The sequence below is a fragment of the Oncorhynchus nerka genome, linkage group LG13 (genome assembly GCF_034236695.1).
Source record: "Oncorhynchus nerka isolate Pitt River linkage group LG13, Oner_Uvic_2.0, whole genome shotgun sequence".
Taxonomy (NCBI): domain Eukaryota; kingdom Metazoa; phylum Chordata; class Actinopteri; order Salmoniformes; family Salmonidae; genus Oncorhynchus; species Oncorhynchus nerka.
In genome coordinates this window covers 102,587,190-102,601,201 of record NC_088408.1, presented here as the reverse complement: position 1 = coordinate 102,601,201, position 14,012 = coordinate 102,587,190, and the positions used below count along the sequence as shown (strand labels likewise).

General features: G+C 47.9%; 1 protein-coding gene across 1 annotated transcript in view; it reads right to left on the bottom strand.

Moving 5' to 3' along the window:
• The window catches only part of tut7 (terminal uridylyl transferase 7), a 68,847-nt gene that overhangs the window by 44,967 nt on the left and 9,868 nt on the right, over window positions 1-14,012 (bottom strand). Inside the window, exons 5-11 of the mRNA XM_065026925.1 lie at window positions 12,313-12,429; window positions 12,012-12,189; window positions 7,936-8,015; window positions 6,412-6,463; window positions 6,201-6,270; window positions 5,862-5,988; window positions 5,148-5,267 (exon numbers count right to left, since the gene is read on the bottom strand). Coding sequence (XP_064882997.1) covers window positions 5,148-5,267; window positions 5,862-5,988; window positions 6,201-6,270; window positions 6,412-6,463; window positions 7,936-8,015; window positions 12,012-12,189; window positions 12,313-12,429 — 744 coding nt within the window. The remainder of the gene's footprint in view (window positions 1-5,147; window positions 5,268-5,861; window positions 5,989-6,200; window positions 6,271-6,411; window positions 6,464-7,935; window positions 8,016-12,011; window positions 12,190-12,312; window positions 12,430-14,012) is intronic.

Here is a 14,012-nt window from a genome sequence, read left to right as displayed (position 1 = left end):
AGGCGCAGCTGGGTACTAGTTCTGTAGGACGGAGAGAGGGTAGGGTGGATGAACTGTCCTAATGTGAGGCGCAGCTGGGTACTAGTTCTGTAGGACAGAGAGGGTAGGTTGGATAAACTGTCCTAATGTGAGGCGCAGCTGGGTACTAGTTCTGTAGGACAGAGAGGGTAGGGTGGATGAACTGTCCTAATGTGAGGCGCAGCTGGGTACTAGTTCTGTAGGACGGAGAGAGGGTAGGGTGGATGAACTGTCCTAATGTGAGGCGCAGCTGGGTACTAGTTCTGTAGGACAGAGAGGGTAGGTTGGATAAACTGTCCTAATGTGAGGCGCAGCTGGGTACTAGTTCTGTAGGACAGAGAGGGTAGGGTGGATGAACTGTGTTAAAACACTAATATGTGAAAACAATATTTTTTTGATGAACAAATGTTTCATTTCGTAGTTATAAACAGGGTTGGTAGAAACGTGAAAAATCATTTTTGGGAAATCTGATGCAGTTCAAATCTACTATAAACCCCACAATGCAATGTTCTCCATCTCCCTGGGCTGGCTAGAAAACATAGCTACACAAAATAAGTCCATATCAGCATGTGAAGTAGCCAGCTAGCTGTAAAAATTCACCTAAAACAAACTGTTATCAATTTAGGAGTCTCTCTTAAGGAGATGTGGGAAACTCAATTAGAATTGCGTTGACAACGTGAATTGGTTTACGTTACCCTCCCCCCGCTGGGACAAACGGTCGCCCCAGCGTGAGTTAAACATCTCTAACGGCCGCCTCAGCGTGAGTTAAATATATCTAACGGTCGCCTCAGCGTGAGTTAAATATCTAACGGTCGCCTCAGCGTGAGTTAAATATCTAACGGTCGCCTCAGCGTGAGTTAAATATCTAACGGTCGCCTCAGCGTGAGTTAAATATCTAACGGTCGCCTCAGCGTGAGTTAAATATCTAACGGTCGCCTCAGCGTGAGTTAAATATCTAACGGTCGCCTCAGCGTGAGTTAAATATCTAACGGTCGCCTCAGCGTGAGTTAAATATCTAACGGTCGCCTCAGCGTGAGTTAAATATCTAACGGTCGCCTCAGCGTGAGTTAAATATCTAACGGTCGCCTCAGCGTGAGTTAAATATCTAACGGTCGTGAGCGTGAGTTAAATATCTAACGGTCGCCCAGCGTGAGTTAAATATCTAACGGTCGCCTCAGCGTGAGTTAAATATCTAACGGTCGCCGTGAGTTAAATATCCGGTCGCCCCCAGCGTGAGTTAAATATCTAACGGTCGCCCCAGCGTGAGTTAAATATCTAACGGTCGCCCCAGCGTGAGTTAAATATCTAACGGTCGCCTCAGCGTGAGTTAAATATCTAACGGTCGCCTCAGCGTGAGTTAAATATCTAACGGTCGCCTCAGCGTGAGTTAAATATCTAACGGTCGCCTCAGCGTGAGTTAAATATCTAACGGTCGCCTCAGCGTGAGTTAAATATCTAACGGTCGCCTCAGCGTGAGTTAAATATCTTAAATATCTAACGGTCGCCCCAGCGTGAGTTAAATATCTAACGGTCGCCTCAGCGTGAGTTAAATATCTAACGGTCGCCCCCAGCGTGAGTTAAATATCTAACGGTCGCCTCAGCGTGAGTTAAATATCTAACGGTCGCCCCAGCGTGAGTTAAATATCTAACGGTCGCCCCCAGCGTGAGTTAAATATCTAACGGTCGCCCCCAGCGTGAGTTAAATATCTAACGGTCGCCTCAGCGTGAGTTAAATATCTAACGGTCGCCTCAGCGTGAGTTAAATATCTAACGGTCGCCTCAGCGTGAGTTAAATATCTAACGGCCGCCTCAGCGTGAGTTAAATATCTAACGGTCGCCCCCAGCGTGAGTTAAATATCTAACGGTCGCCCCCAGCGTGAGTTAAATATCTAACGGTCGCCCCCAGCGTGAGTTAAATATCTAACGGTCGCCCAGCGTGAGTTAAATATCTAACGGTCGCCCCAGCGTGAGTTAAATATCTAACGGTCGCCTCAGCGTGAGTTAAATATATCTAACGGTCGCCTCAGCGTGAGTTAAATATATAACGGTCGCCACAGCGTGAGTTAAACATCTAACGGTCGCCCCCAGCGTGAGTTAAATATCTAACGGTCGCCCCCAGCGTGAGTTAAATATCTAACGGTCGCCCCAGCGTGAGTTAAATATCTAACGGTCGCCCCAGCGTGAGTTAAATATCTAACAGCGTGTGAGTTAAATATCTAACGCCCCCCAGCGTGAGTTAAATATCTAACGGTCGCCTCAGCGTGAGTTAAATATCTAACGCGCCCCCAGCTGAGTTAAATATCTAACGGTCGCCTCAGCGTGAGTTAAATATCTAACGGTCGCCTCAGCGTGAGTTAAATATCTAACGGTCGCCTCAGCGTGAGTTAAATATCTAACGGTCGCCTCAGCGTGAGTTAAATATCTAACGGTCGCCTCAGCGTGAGTTAAATATCTAACGGTCGCCCCCAGCGTGAGTTAAATATCTAACGCGTGAGTTAAATATCTAACCCCCAGCGTGAGTTAAATATCTAACGGTCGCCCCAGCGTGAGTTAAATATCTAACGGTCGCCCCCAGCGTGAGTTAAATATCTAACGGTCGCCCCCAGCGTGAGTTAAATATCTAACGGTCGCCCCCAGCGTGAGTTAAATATCTAACGGTCGCCCCAGCGTGAGTTAAATATCTAACGGTCGCCCCCAGCGTGAGTTAAATATCTAACGGCCTAGCGTGAGTTAAATATCTCTAACGCCCTCAGCGTGAGTTAAATATCTAACGGTCGCCTCAGCGTGAGTTAAATATCTAACGGTCGCCTCAGCGTGAGTTAAATATCTAACGGTCGCCCCCAGCGTGAGTTAAATATCTAACGGTCGCCTCAGCGTGAGTTAAATATCTAACGGTCGCCTCAGCGTGAGTTAAACATCTAACGGTCGCCTCAGCGTGAGTTAAATATCTAACGGTCGCCCCCAGCGTGAGTTAAATATCTAACGGTCGCCCCAGCGTGAGTTAAATATCTAACGGTCGCCCCCAGCGTGAGTTAAACATCTAACGGTCGCCTCAGCGTGAGTTAAACATCTAACGGTCGCCTCAGCGTGAGTTAAACATCTAACGGTCGCCTCAGCGTGAGTTAAATATCTAACGGTCGCCTCAGCGTGAGTTAAATATCTAACGGTCGCAGCGTGAGTTAAACATCTAGCGTGAGTTAAACATCTAACGGTCCCTCAGCGTGAGTTAAACATCTAACGGTCGCCTCAGCGTGAGTTAAACATCTAACGGTCGCCTCAGCGTGAGTTAAACATCTAACGGTCGCCTCAGCGTGAGTTAAACATCTAACGGTCGCCTCAGCGTGAGTTAAACATCTAACGGTCGCCTCAGCGTGAGTTAAATATCTAACGGTCGCCTCAGCGTGAGTTAAATATCTAACGGTCGCCTCAGCGTGAGTTAAACATCTAACGGTCGCCTCAGCGTGAGTTAAATATCTAACGGTCGCCCCCAGCGTGAGTTAAATATCTAACGGTCGCCCCAGCGTGAGTTAAATATCTAACGGTCGCCTCAGCGTGAGTTAAACATCTAACGGTCCCCAGCGTGAGTTAAATATCTAACGGTCGCCTCAGCGTGAGTTAAATATCTCTAACGGTCGTAAGTCGTTTTATGCACGTGATGTCAGAATGCAGTCACTGTTCTAAAATGTGATTGTTACGGATCAGGACAGTTCCCATCCGCTGTCTGATAATTATCTATAGACTGTTTCAACTTGTCAATATCTAATGATTTTTCTAACAGTTTGAGTGGAGGAGTGTTCCGCCTCATTAATTCACATAGAAGTAGTCAATGTCAGCGTTGCGGACAATTGATGTTTTACTGAGCTGGGTAAACTTCTCTCGTGGAGGAGAGCCCACCGCGCAGATCAATTGATGTTTTACTGAGCTGGGTAAACTTCTCTCGTGGAGGAGAGCCCACCGCGCAGATCAATTGATGTTTTACTGAGCTGGGTAAACTTCTCTCGTGGAGGAGAGCCCACCGCGCAGATCAAGTAAGTAAATATTTGCGCAGTTCTTGCCGACGCTCGGCTTCGTCTTCCTTGTTGTTTTCCTTACTGATAATAACTTTGGACAAGTGTGCGTTCCTATCAAAGTAACTTCCCTATTTTCTGTATGTCGTGTTGTCGTTTCTGCTGTAGGCGCCTTTCAGTATGTATGTACCATAATGTATATACAATTTTATTCACGTTTTCAATTACTGGTGACAAAATAATGCATTATAATGATTGAGTAGATGGTATGATCCTATGATGTGTGTAAAATACTTTTTTTGTACTGATTATAATAAGCTAAGCTATTCGCCAGCTATGTGCGGCGCCATGTTTGTTGACATTATACAATGCATTCTGGGTGTCACGTAATCTGTCAGACCATAGATGGTTTAATGAGGCGAAGGCATAGTTCACTCATCTTTCGGTGTAAACTTCTGGAAGTGAATGAAGGGAAGTGGATGATCGTAGACGACACGCCCCCTTTCAACATGCATACTATCAAACAGACCAAACTCATCTGGTCTCCTCTTATTATCTTTGGTTGATGCGGAAAGAAAACAAGCATGGCAGCACACACACACACACAAACTAGCCATCTTCGGATGACTTTCGACTTCTGCTAAGTGTTTTACTCAAATTATTTAGATCAATGGTGAGCTCACCTGTCATGTGATTAATTATAAATAGTAATCGCTATCAACTAATTCATATTGTAGTTTATGTCAGCCGAGAGTTACAAAATATGACGTCAACCTTTCCTGAGTTAGCGCTGGGACAAATGTAGCCTACATTTTCCGGTTTGGATGATTGTGTTACGCTGTAGCTACTTCTGTGAATGTCTGAACATCGCACCCAAAAATAAAACTGCTCTGGACATCACTTTGTAAGGACTGTGTTTGTGCAAAAAATATTTCTGGAAGAAAAAAAAAACTGTGTGGCTCAAACGCTGATTGTTGCATCATCATTCGAAACAGGACGTTCTAAATACGCGTTCTAATGACACCGGGTTGCTCGACAGGGACCGGTGTAGAATGATCACACCCGGGTGTGTGTGTGTGTGTGTGTGTGTGAAAAGGTTAAAACAAGAGACTGTGTGTGTACCTCGTGTCCCAGGTAGGCAGGGAGGACGGGCCGTTTCCTCTGTTGGAGGAAGTAGATGACCATGAGAGCCAGGACGTACGAAGGCAGACCTCCCTCCTCCGCTCGGTCCACGTGACAGATCTGAGACAGACAGACGGGGGAGCACACAATGTCAAAAACACTGAAACGTGAGCCTTGGGACACAAAGGACAATTCTGAATATATGGAGTGAATCCTATAACGGACACAAATCCAATGTGAAGTTAATTTACCGATTATGTGAAAATGTGACTTAATTCACCCCTTAGTGATGAGGTGTTTACAGGCTAAAATGTCTGAGGAACCTCAGCGCCTCACCTAGAGATATAGCTAGGGCAGGGATGAGTAACTGGTGGCACGGGACCCCCTTTTTTGTAGACCCGCGGATCAACTCAAAGTCTTCTCTACGCCTCATGGCAAAATGTGCAGAATTGCAGGGAAAATTGATCACATTCAAATTTTTCTCTCCGCTATCAAGAGCCGAGAAAACAAAACTTAGGACCAAACAAACTCAGGGCCGGCTTCGACTGCATGTGTGGGGACGCATACCCACGAGCCACTGCTGACCCTCATGATAAGTTAGGATTCTTTGTGGACCCCACCCCCATCAAAGTTCCCCATGATCTAGAGGAAACACTGATAGGCTAACTGGTGATGTGGTAGTAACCAGGTATGAGGGCCAATGAATAAACTCACCCAGGCCCAGTGTCTGAAACCCAGGACCAGTGGCAGCAGGAGAGGCTCCCGACTGGACAGCTCAAACAGGAAGGAGGTGGTCAGGCAGGCGTTGTCATTTCCTGCGCTCACCTTACACACCAGACCACTTGGACAACAACAACAACAACAACCACCATCAGAACAGGTTCTTCCTGAAAAACTACAGGTCCCCATCAGCCACATTTTCACATCAATCAAAAGGGAGATGTGGTTTATATTCAGGAAGATTAGTGCTAAACAATACAACTGTCAGATAGCAGCACATATGAAAGAACGTGGATGATCCAGAACAATGGACGTGATTCATGAAGGACTGACCTGTCCTTGTCTTTACAGATGACCACCGGAACCCTGGCATGAAAGTCTACCTCCAGGTTACCATAGAGATCTGGAAACAACCACCACCAACAACATTATCTCAGGGGGGTCACTCCACTAAACGACGATGCTAATGCTAACAGTATCATTGGTTATTATGGTGGTTTCTACAGTAGCGTGTCTCGAGGGGGGAACAGTCAGTCATACTCACGGCTGACTGACAGACTCTTCTGGACCAGCAACAGAACGTCTGGCTGATGCATCTGTGAACATTGAAAATATATATATAATTCAGAAGAATATATGATAGATTACACAAAGGGGAATATCTGTGAACACAGAACCATTTCAAAACACTAATAAAATCATAGATTACAATATTATAGAGCTTCAGGAAAAACACGACCATCACAGCAAAATGGAAAATAAACTAATCATTCACTATTAGTCTAGGAAGAGGAACACACGCATCTCATTAGCAAGCAGGGCTACTCACACGCATCTCATTAGCAAGCAGGGCTACTCACACGCATCTCATTAGCAAGCAGGGCTACTCAGACGCATCTCATTAGCAAGCAGGGCTACTCACACGCATCAGACGCATCTCATTAGCAAGCAGGGCTACTCACACGCATCTCATTAGCAAGCAGGGCTACTCACACGCATCTCATTAGCAAGCAGGGCTACTCACACGCATCTCATTAGCAAGGGCTACTCACACGCATCTCATTAGCAAGCAGGGCTACTCACACGCATCTCATTAGCAAGCAGGGCTACTCACACGCATCTCATTAGCAAGCAGGGCTACTCACACGCATCTCATTAGCAAGCAGGGCTACTCACACGCATCTCATTAGCAAGCAGGGCTACTCACACGCATCTCATTAGCAAGCAGGGCTACTCACACGCATCTCATTAGCAAGCAGGGCTACTCACACGCATCTCATTAGCAAGCAGGGCTACTCACACGCATCTCATTAGCAAGCAGGGCTACTCACACGCATCTCATTAGCAAGCAAGCAGGGCTACTCACACGCATCTCATTAGCAAGCAGGGCTACTCACACGCATCTCATTAGCAAGCAGGGCTACTCACACGCATCTCATTAGCAAGCAGGGCTACTCACACGCATCTCATTAGCAAGCAGGGCTTATCAATTTCACACGCATCTCATTAGCAAGCAGGGCTACTCACACGCATCTCATTAGCAAGCAGGGCTACTCACACGCATCTCATTAGCAAGCAGGGCTACTCAACGTCCACAACGGCCACCGTTTGTTTTGATCCTAGCATCTCATTAGCAAGCAGGGCTACTTCACAGACGCATCTCATTAGCAAGCAGGGCTACTGTAGTGTCACACGCATCTCATTAGCAAGCAGGGCTACTCACACGCATCTCATTAGCATTAGCAGGGCTACCACACGCATCTCATTAGCCTCTGGAAGCAGGGCTACTCACTGACGGAAACGCATCTCATTAGTTCTCGCACACCCGAAGGGGTGGTGGCACATCCTCATCTCTCCCAAGTGGGCTACTCACACGCATCTCATTAGCAAGCAGGGCTACTCACTGGGCGCATCTCATTAGCAAGCAGGGCTACTCACCCTCTCACCTTCCCCCTACTCACAAGGCAGAAATACATTACTAGATGCTGTTCTTCCACTAACCTCGTTGCAACTCCCCTCCAAGTCTCCGACCACTACCTTGTATCTAGGGAGGCTCTCTCTCCCCCGCTAACTGGATATCAATGTTGACATCAGAATCTTTGAAACCAAACTTGGTGCAGGAAGACCCATAGAGCCTGAGTTTCACCTCTGGGGGGACGAGGACAAATAGAGAACACAAAAAAAACTAAACATAAACCCTATTCATCCTTAATGATATTATCTTTCTACTGTAAACATGCCTTTCCAGGAAAACCCCCCCACCTAAACTACATGTTCTGTAGACTTCCTCCCTGGCTAAAGTGGAGTTTCTCCAGGACTCCCCATGTCCCCATCATTCCCACTCAGCACGCTGGTCTAGTTCCAAATCAATCCACATGCATATTAACCCACTCAGCACGCTGGTCTAGTTCCAATTCACATGCATATTAACCCACTCAGCACGCTGGTCTAGTTCCAATTCACATGCATATTAACCCACTCAGCACGCTGGTCTAGTTCCAATTCACATGCATATTAACCCACTCAGCACGCTGGTCTAGTTCCAAATCCAATTCACATGCATATTAACCCACTCAGCACGCTGGTCTAGTTCCTCAAATCCCAATTCACCCTATGCATATTAACCCACTCAGCACGCTGGTCTAGTTCCAAATCCAATTCACATGCATATTAACCCACTCAGCACGCTGGTCTAGTTCCAAATCCAATTCACATGCATATTAACCCACTCAGCACGCTGGTCTAGTTCCAAATCCAATCCACATGCATATTAACCCACTCAGCACGCTGGTCTAGTTCCAATTCACATGCATATTAACCCACTCAGCACGCTGGTCTAGTTCCAAATCCAATTCACATGCATATTAACCCACTCAGCACGCTGGTCTAGTTCCAAATCCAATTCACATGCATATTAACCCACTCAGCACGCTGGTCTAGTTCCAAATCCAATTCAATGCCCCACTCAGCATGCATTCCAAATTAACCCCACTCAGCACGCTGGTCTAGTTCCAATCCACATGCATATTAACCCACTCAGCACGCTGGTCTAGTTCCAATTCACATGCATATTAACCCACTCAGCACGCTGGTCTAGTTCCAAATCCAATTCACATGCATATTAACACACTTGTACCGGTGTTAAATAGGACAAATATAAAATCACCCAACAAATGATTATAACTTTTAAACTAGAGGCCATGAATAAGTTAAAGAATGGCACCAGTTGGCCTATAGGGGGTGCTGTTGTCAGCAGTAACACATAAGCCCTTATTTTGGACACCTTGTTGGACAGGCTTAAACGTTGTAAACCGAGTGTACAAAATATTAGGAACACCTGGTCTTTCCATGACAGACTGACCAGGTGAATCCAGGTGAAATCTATGATCCCTAATTGATGTAACTTCTTAAATCTACATCTATCAGTGTAGGTGAAGGGGAGAAAATGGGTTTTTCACACTGAACAGTTTCCTGTGTGTATCAAGAACGGGCCACCCCCCAAAGGACATCCAGACAACTTGACACAACTGTGGGAAGCATTGAAGTCAACATGGACCAGTATCCCTGTGGAACGTTTGACACCGTGTAGAGTCCATGACCCAACGAATTCAGGCTGTTCTGAGGGCTAAACAGCATGGCAACTCAATATTAGATAGGTGTTCCTAATGTTTTGTACACTCAATGTATTTAGGTGTCATTCCTCATGCTGAACAAATTTGTCTCAAGGACCCATAAGGTCCATCAGGATATATTCTCCTCCATCTTGGACATTTTGGAAAACCTTAGAAAACCTTATCGTGAACCATAAGTCCAAATAACACCACACTTCCTGTGTTTGAGGTAAGCTAAGAAATTGGTTAAAAGGTGCTTACCTATAGAACAACGAGAGGAACTGCCCTTCCCTACCTTCAAACCCTACACCCCAACCCGAGCACTCCTCTGGTCTCTTGGCCCTCTCACCCCTACGGGACGGCAGCTCCCCTACGGGACGGCAGCTCCCCTACGGGAGGGCAGCTCCCCTACAGCTCCCCTGCGGGAGGGCAGCTCCTCTACAGCTCCCCTACGGGAGGGCAGCTCCTCTACAGCTCCCCTACGGGAGGGCAGCTCCTCTACAGCTCCCCTGCGGGAGGGCAGCTCCTCTACAGCTCCCCTACGGGAGGGCAGCTCCTCTACAGCTCCCCTACGGGAGGGCAGCTCCCCTACAGCTCCTCTACAGCTCCCCTACGGGAGGGCAGCTCCTCTACAGCTCCCCTACGGGAGGGCAGCTCCTCTACAGCTCCCCTACGGGAGGGCAGCTCCTCTACAGCTCCCCTGCGGGAGGGAAGCTCCCCTACAGCTCCCCTGCGGGAGGGCAGCTCCCCTACAGCTCCCCTACGGGAGGGCAGCTCCTCTACAGCTCCCCTGCGGGAGGGCAGCTCCTCTACAGCTCCCCTACGGGAGGGCAGCTCCTCTACAGCTCCCCTGCGGGAGGGCAGCTCCTCTACAGCTCCCCTGCGGGAGGGCAGCTCCTCTACAGCTCCCCTGCGGGAGGGCAGCTCCTCTACAGCTCCCCTACGGGAGGGCAGCTCCTCTCTACAGCTCCCCTACGGGAGGGCAGCTCCTCTACAGCTCCCCTACGGGAGGGCAGCTCCTCTACAGCTCCCCTACGGGAGGGCAGCTCCCCTACAGCTCCCCTACGGGAGGGCAGCTCCCCTACAGCTTCCCTACGGGACGGCGGCTCCTCTACAGCAGGGCAGCTCCCGCTCAGCCTTCAGCTCTTCTCTGTCCAGGCACCCTAATGGTGGAACCAGCTTCCGACTGAAGGAAAACAGAGGCCATCTTCCAAAAACATCTGAAACCCAACCTCTTCAAAACAGTATCTTAAAGAATAACCTCCCACCTGCACAACAAAAAAAACAACCCAAAAACGATTTAAATAAACTGAACCAGCACTTGCAACCCCAATGCCACCATGGGGCACCAATGTACACAACGTTGACATAAGCAAACCACACGACACACGCTGTCTGCCATCTTCCCGGTAAACGGGATTCATCCGTGAAGAGCACACTTCTCCAGCGAGGCCAGTAGTCATCGAACTGACGTCGGTTACGACGTCAAACTGTAGTCAAATCAAGACCCTGGTGGGTTGGCCCCCCCTTGGCGGAGATCTTTGTGGGCTATACTCGGCCTCGTCTCAGGATGGTAAGTTGATGGTTGAAGATATCCCTCTAGTGGTGTGGGGGCTGTGCTTTGGCAAAGTGGGTGGGGTTATATCCTTCCTGTTTGGCCCTGTCCGGGGGTACCATCGGATGGGGCCACAGTGTCTCCTGACCCCTCCTGTCTCAGCCTCCAGTATTTATGCTGCAGTAGTTTGTGTCGGGGGGCTAGGGTCAGTTTGTTATATCTGGAGTACTTCTCCTGTCTTATCCGGTGTCCTGTGTGAATTTAAGTATGCTCTCTCTAATTCTCTCTTTCTTTCTCTCTCTCGGAGGACCTGAGCCCTAGGACCATGCCTCAGGAATACCTGGCATGATGACTCCTTGCTGTCCCCAGTCCACCTGGTCATGCTACCTATCTGCCTGCAGCTATGGAGCCCTGACCTGTTCACTGGATGTGCTACCTGGATGTGCTACCTGTCCCAGACCTATTATTTGACCATGATGGTCATTTATGAACATTTGAACATCTTGGCCATGTTCTGTTATAATCTCCACCCGGCACAGCCAGAAGAGGACTGGTCACCCCTCATATCCTGGTTCCTCTCTAGGTTTCTTCCTAGGTTCTGGCCTTTCTAGGGAGTTTTTCCAAGCCACCGTGCTTCTACATCTGCATTGCTTGCGGTTTAGGGTTTTAGGCTGGGTTTCTGTACAGCACTTTGAGATATCAGCTGATGTGGTTAGATGTGGTCTGCGGTTTAGGCCGGTTGGATGTACCCCAAAATTCTCAAAAAGACATTGGAGGCGGCTTACAATAGAGAAATTAACATTCGATCAGCTCTGTTGGACATTCCTGCAGTCAGCATGCCAATTGCACGCTCCCTCAAAACTTGAGACATCTGTGAAATTCTGTTGTCTGACAAAACTGCACATTTTAGAGTGGCCTTTTATTGTCCCCAAAACACTGGTCTAGTCTACACCTCTAGTCTAGTGTCCATTCTCTCACCAGGCAGGACGGCTGTTAGGACTTCCTGCATGTTGGAGACGATCTTTTGCCTGTTCTCTACATCCTGGTCACTCATCCCCCTCTCTCTGACCACGCCCTCCAGGGCCATGCCCACTGCTGCCACCTGCTCTGCCCTGGGGGGCGCAATCTCCGTCAGCATCTCCTCCTCACAACGCTCCTACAGAGGGCCGTCACAGAGCACACACACACACACACACACACACACACACACAGGTCATAATAAAACATTGTTATATCTTATTATTTTGAATAATATAACAATAGTATCAGCTGTTCTCACCTTGGCTCTCCTCTTGTGCCACTTGTCTTTGATGTGTCTGTGAGCTTCAGAGACAGAGTCCAGCAGTACCTCACACAGAGAGCAGGAGTAGACAGCACTGGGGTTACTGTGGGACCTCTGAGAGAAAGAGAGACAGAGCACTGGGGTTACTGTGGGACCTCTGAGAGAAAGAGAGACAGAGCACTGGGGTTACTGTGGGACCTCTGAGAGAAAGAGAGACAGAGCACTGGGGTTACTGTGGGACCTCTGAGAGAAAGAGAGACAGAGCACTGGGGTTACTGTGGGACCTCAGAGAGACGGAGCACTGGGGTTACTGTGGGACCTCAGAGAGAGGGCAGTCAGTGGCAGAGTGGCCATAGAGTACACAGTAATCAATCCCCTGATTAGTTGAAATCAGTTGTGTGAATGTGAAGCCAGAACACCACATGTACAATGTTGGGGACAGTAAAGCACTGTTCTCTCTAAGTACATCGAGAAGCCAGCCAGCGTTTCCTGGCTGTCCAGTTTCTAAAAACATAATTCCACTTTGACATTATGGGGTATTGTGTGTAGGCCAGTGACAAAACTCAATTTAAATCACATTTAAATTCAGGCTGTAAAAACAAAAAAAATGAGGAACAATTCAATGCGTGTGAATAAACCATCACTGCCACTGAATATACTAGTGACTGTGCTATCACAGCTAACCTTGTAGGGAAATATTATGTTGTTTGCGTTCACATTTTTAGTTGGCTTTTATAATCGTGACAGAAATTGAAGTGAATAGAAAGCTAGCTAACAAGGTTAGCGGAATTCTCAAAACAAAGGTCATTGTTGGTAGCTACTTCCTGTCCCTCATGCTAGCCTACACAGTCAAATATCCCTTCAGAAAGGTAAAGATATTGATATGGTCAGCATTGGCTAGCATCGCAGACCATTTCCCCTTCTCTTGCTGCAGCCTTCAGCTCATCTCTGAAACAGGTTTCCCTCAAGATTCTCCCTGTATTTAGCGTCGTCCATCATTCCTTCAATTCTGACCAGTTTCCCAGTCCCTGCCGATGTAAAAACATCCCCACAGCATGATGCTCCCACCACCATGCTTCACTGTGGGGATGATATTCTCGGGGTGATGAGGGGTTGAGTATGCGCCAGACATTTTCCTTGATGGCCAAAGAGCTACATTTTTGTCTCATCTGACCTGAGTTTCTTCTTCCATATGTTTGGGGAGTCTCCCACATGCCCTAAGGCAATTTTTTTCTTATAGCAATGGCTTTTTTTCTGGCCACTCTTCTGTGGAGTGTACGGCTTAAAGTCGTCCTATGGACAGATACTCCACAATCTCTGCTGTGCAGCTCCTTCGGGGTTATCTTTGGTCTCTTAGTTGCCTCTCTGATTAATGCCCTCCTTGCCTGGTCTGTGAGTTTTGGTGGGCAGCCCTCTCCTGGCAGGTTTGTTGTGGTGCCATATTCTTTACATTATTTAATAATGGATTTAACTTCCCTGACCTGTTTGGAGAGCTCCTTGGTTTTCATGGTGCCCCTTGTTCTTGGTGGTGCCCCTTGCTCTTGGTGGTGCTCCTTGGTTTTCATGGTGCCCCTTGTTCCTGGTGGTGCCCCTTGCTCTTGGTGGTGCCCCTTGCTCTTGGTGGTGCCCCTTGCTCTTGGTGGTGCTCCTTGGTTTTCATGGTGCCCCTTGCTCTTGGTGGTGCCCCTTGCTCTTGG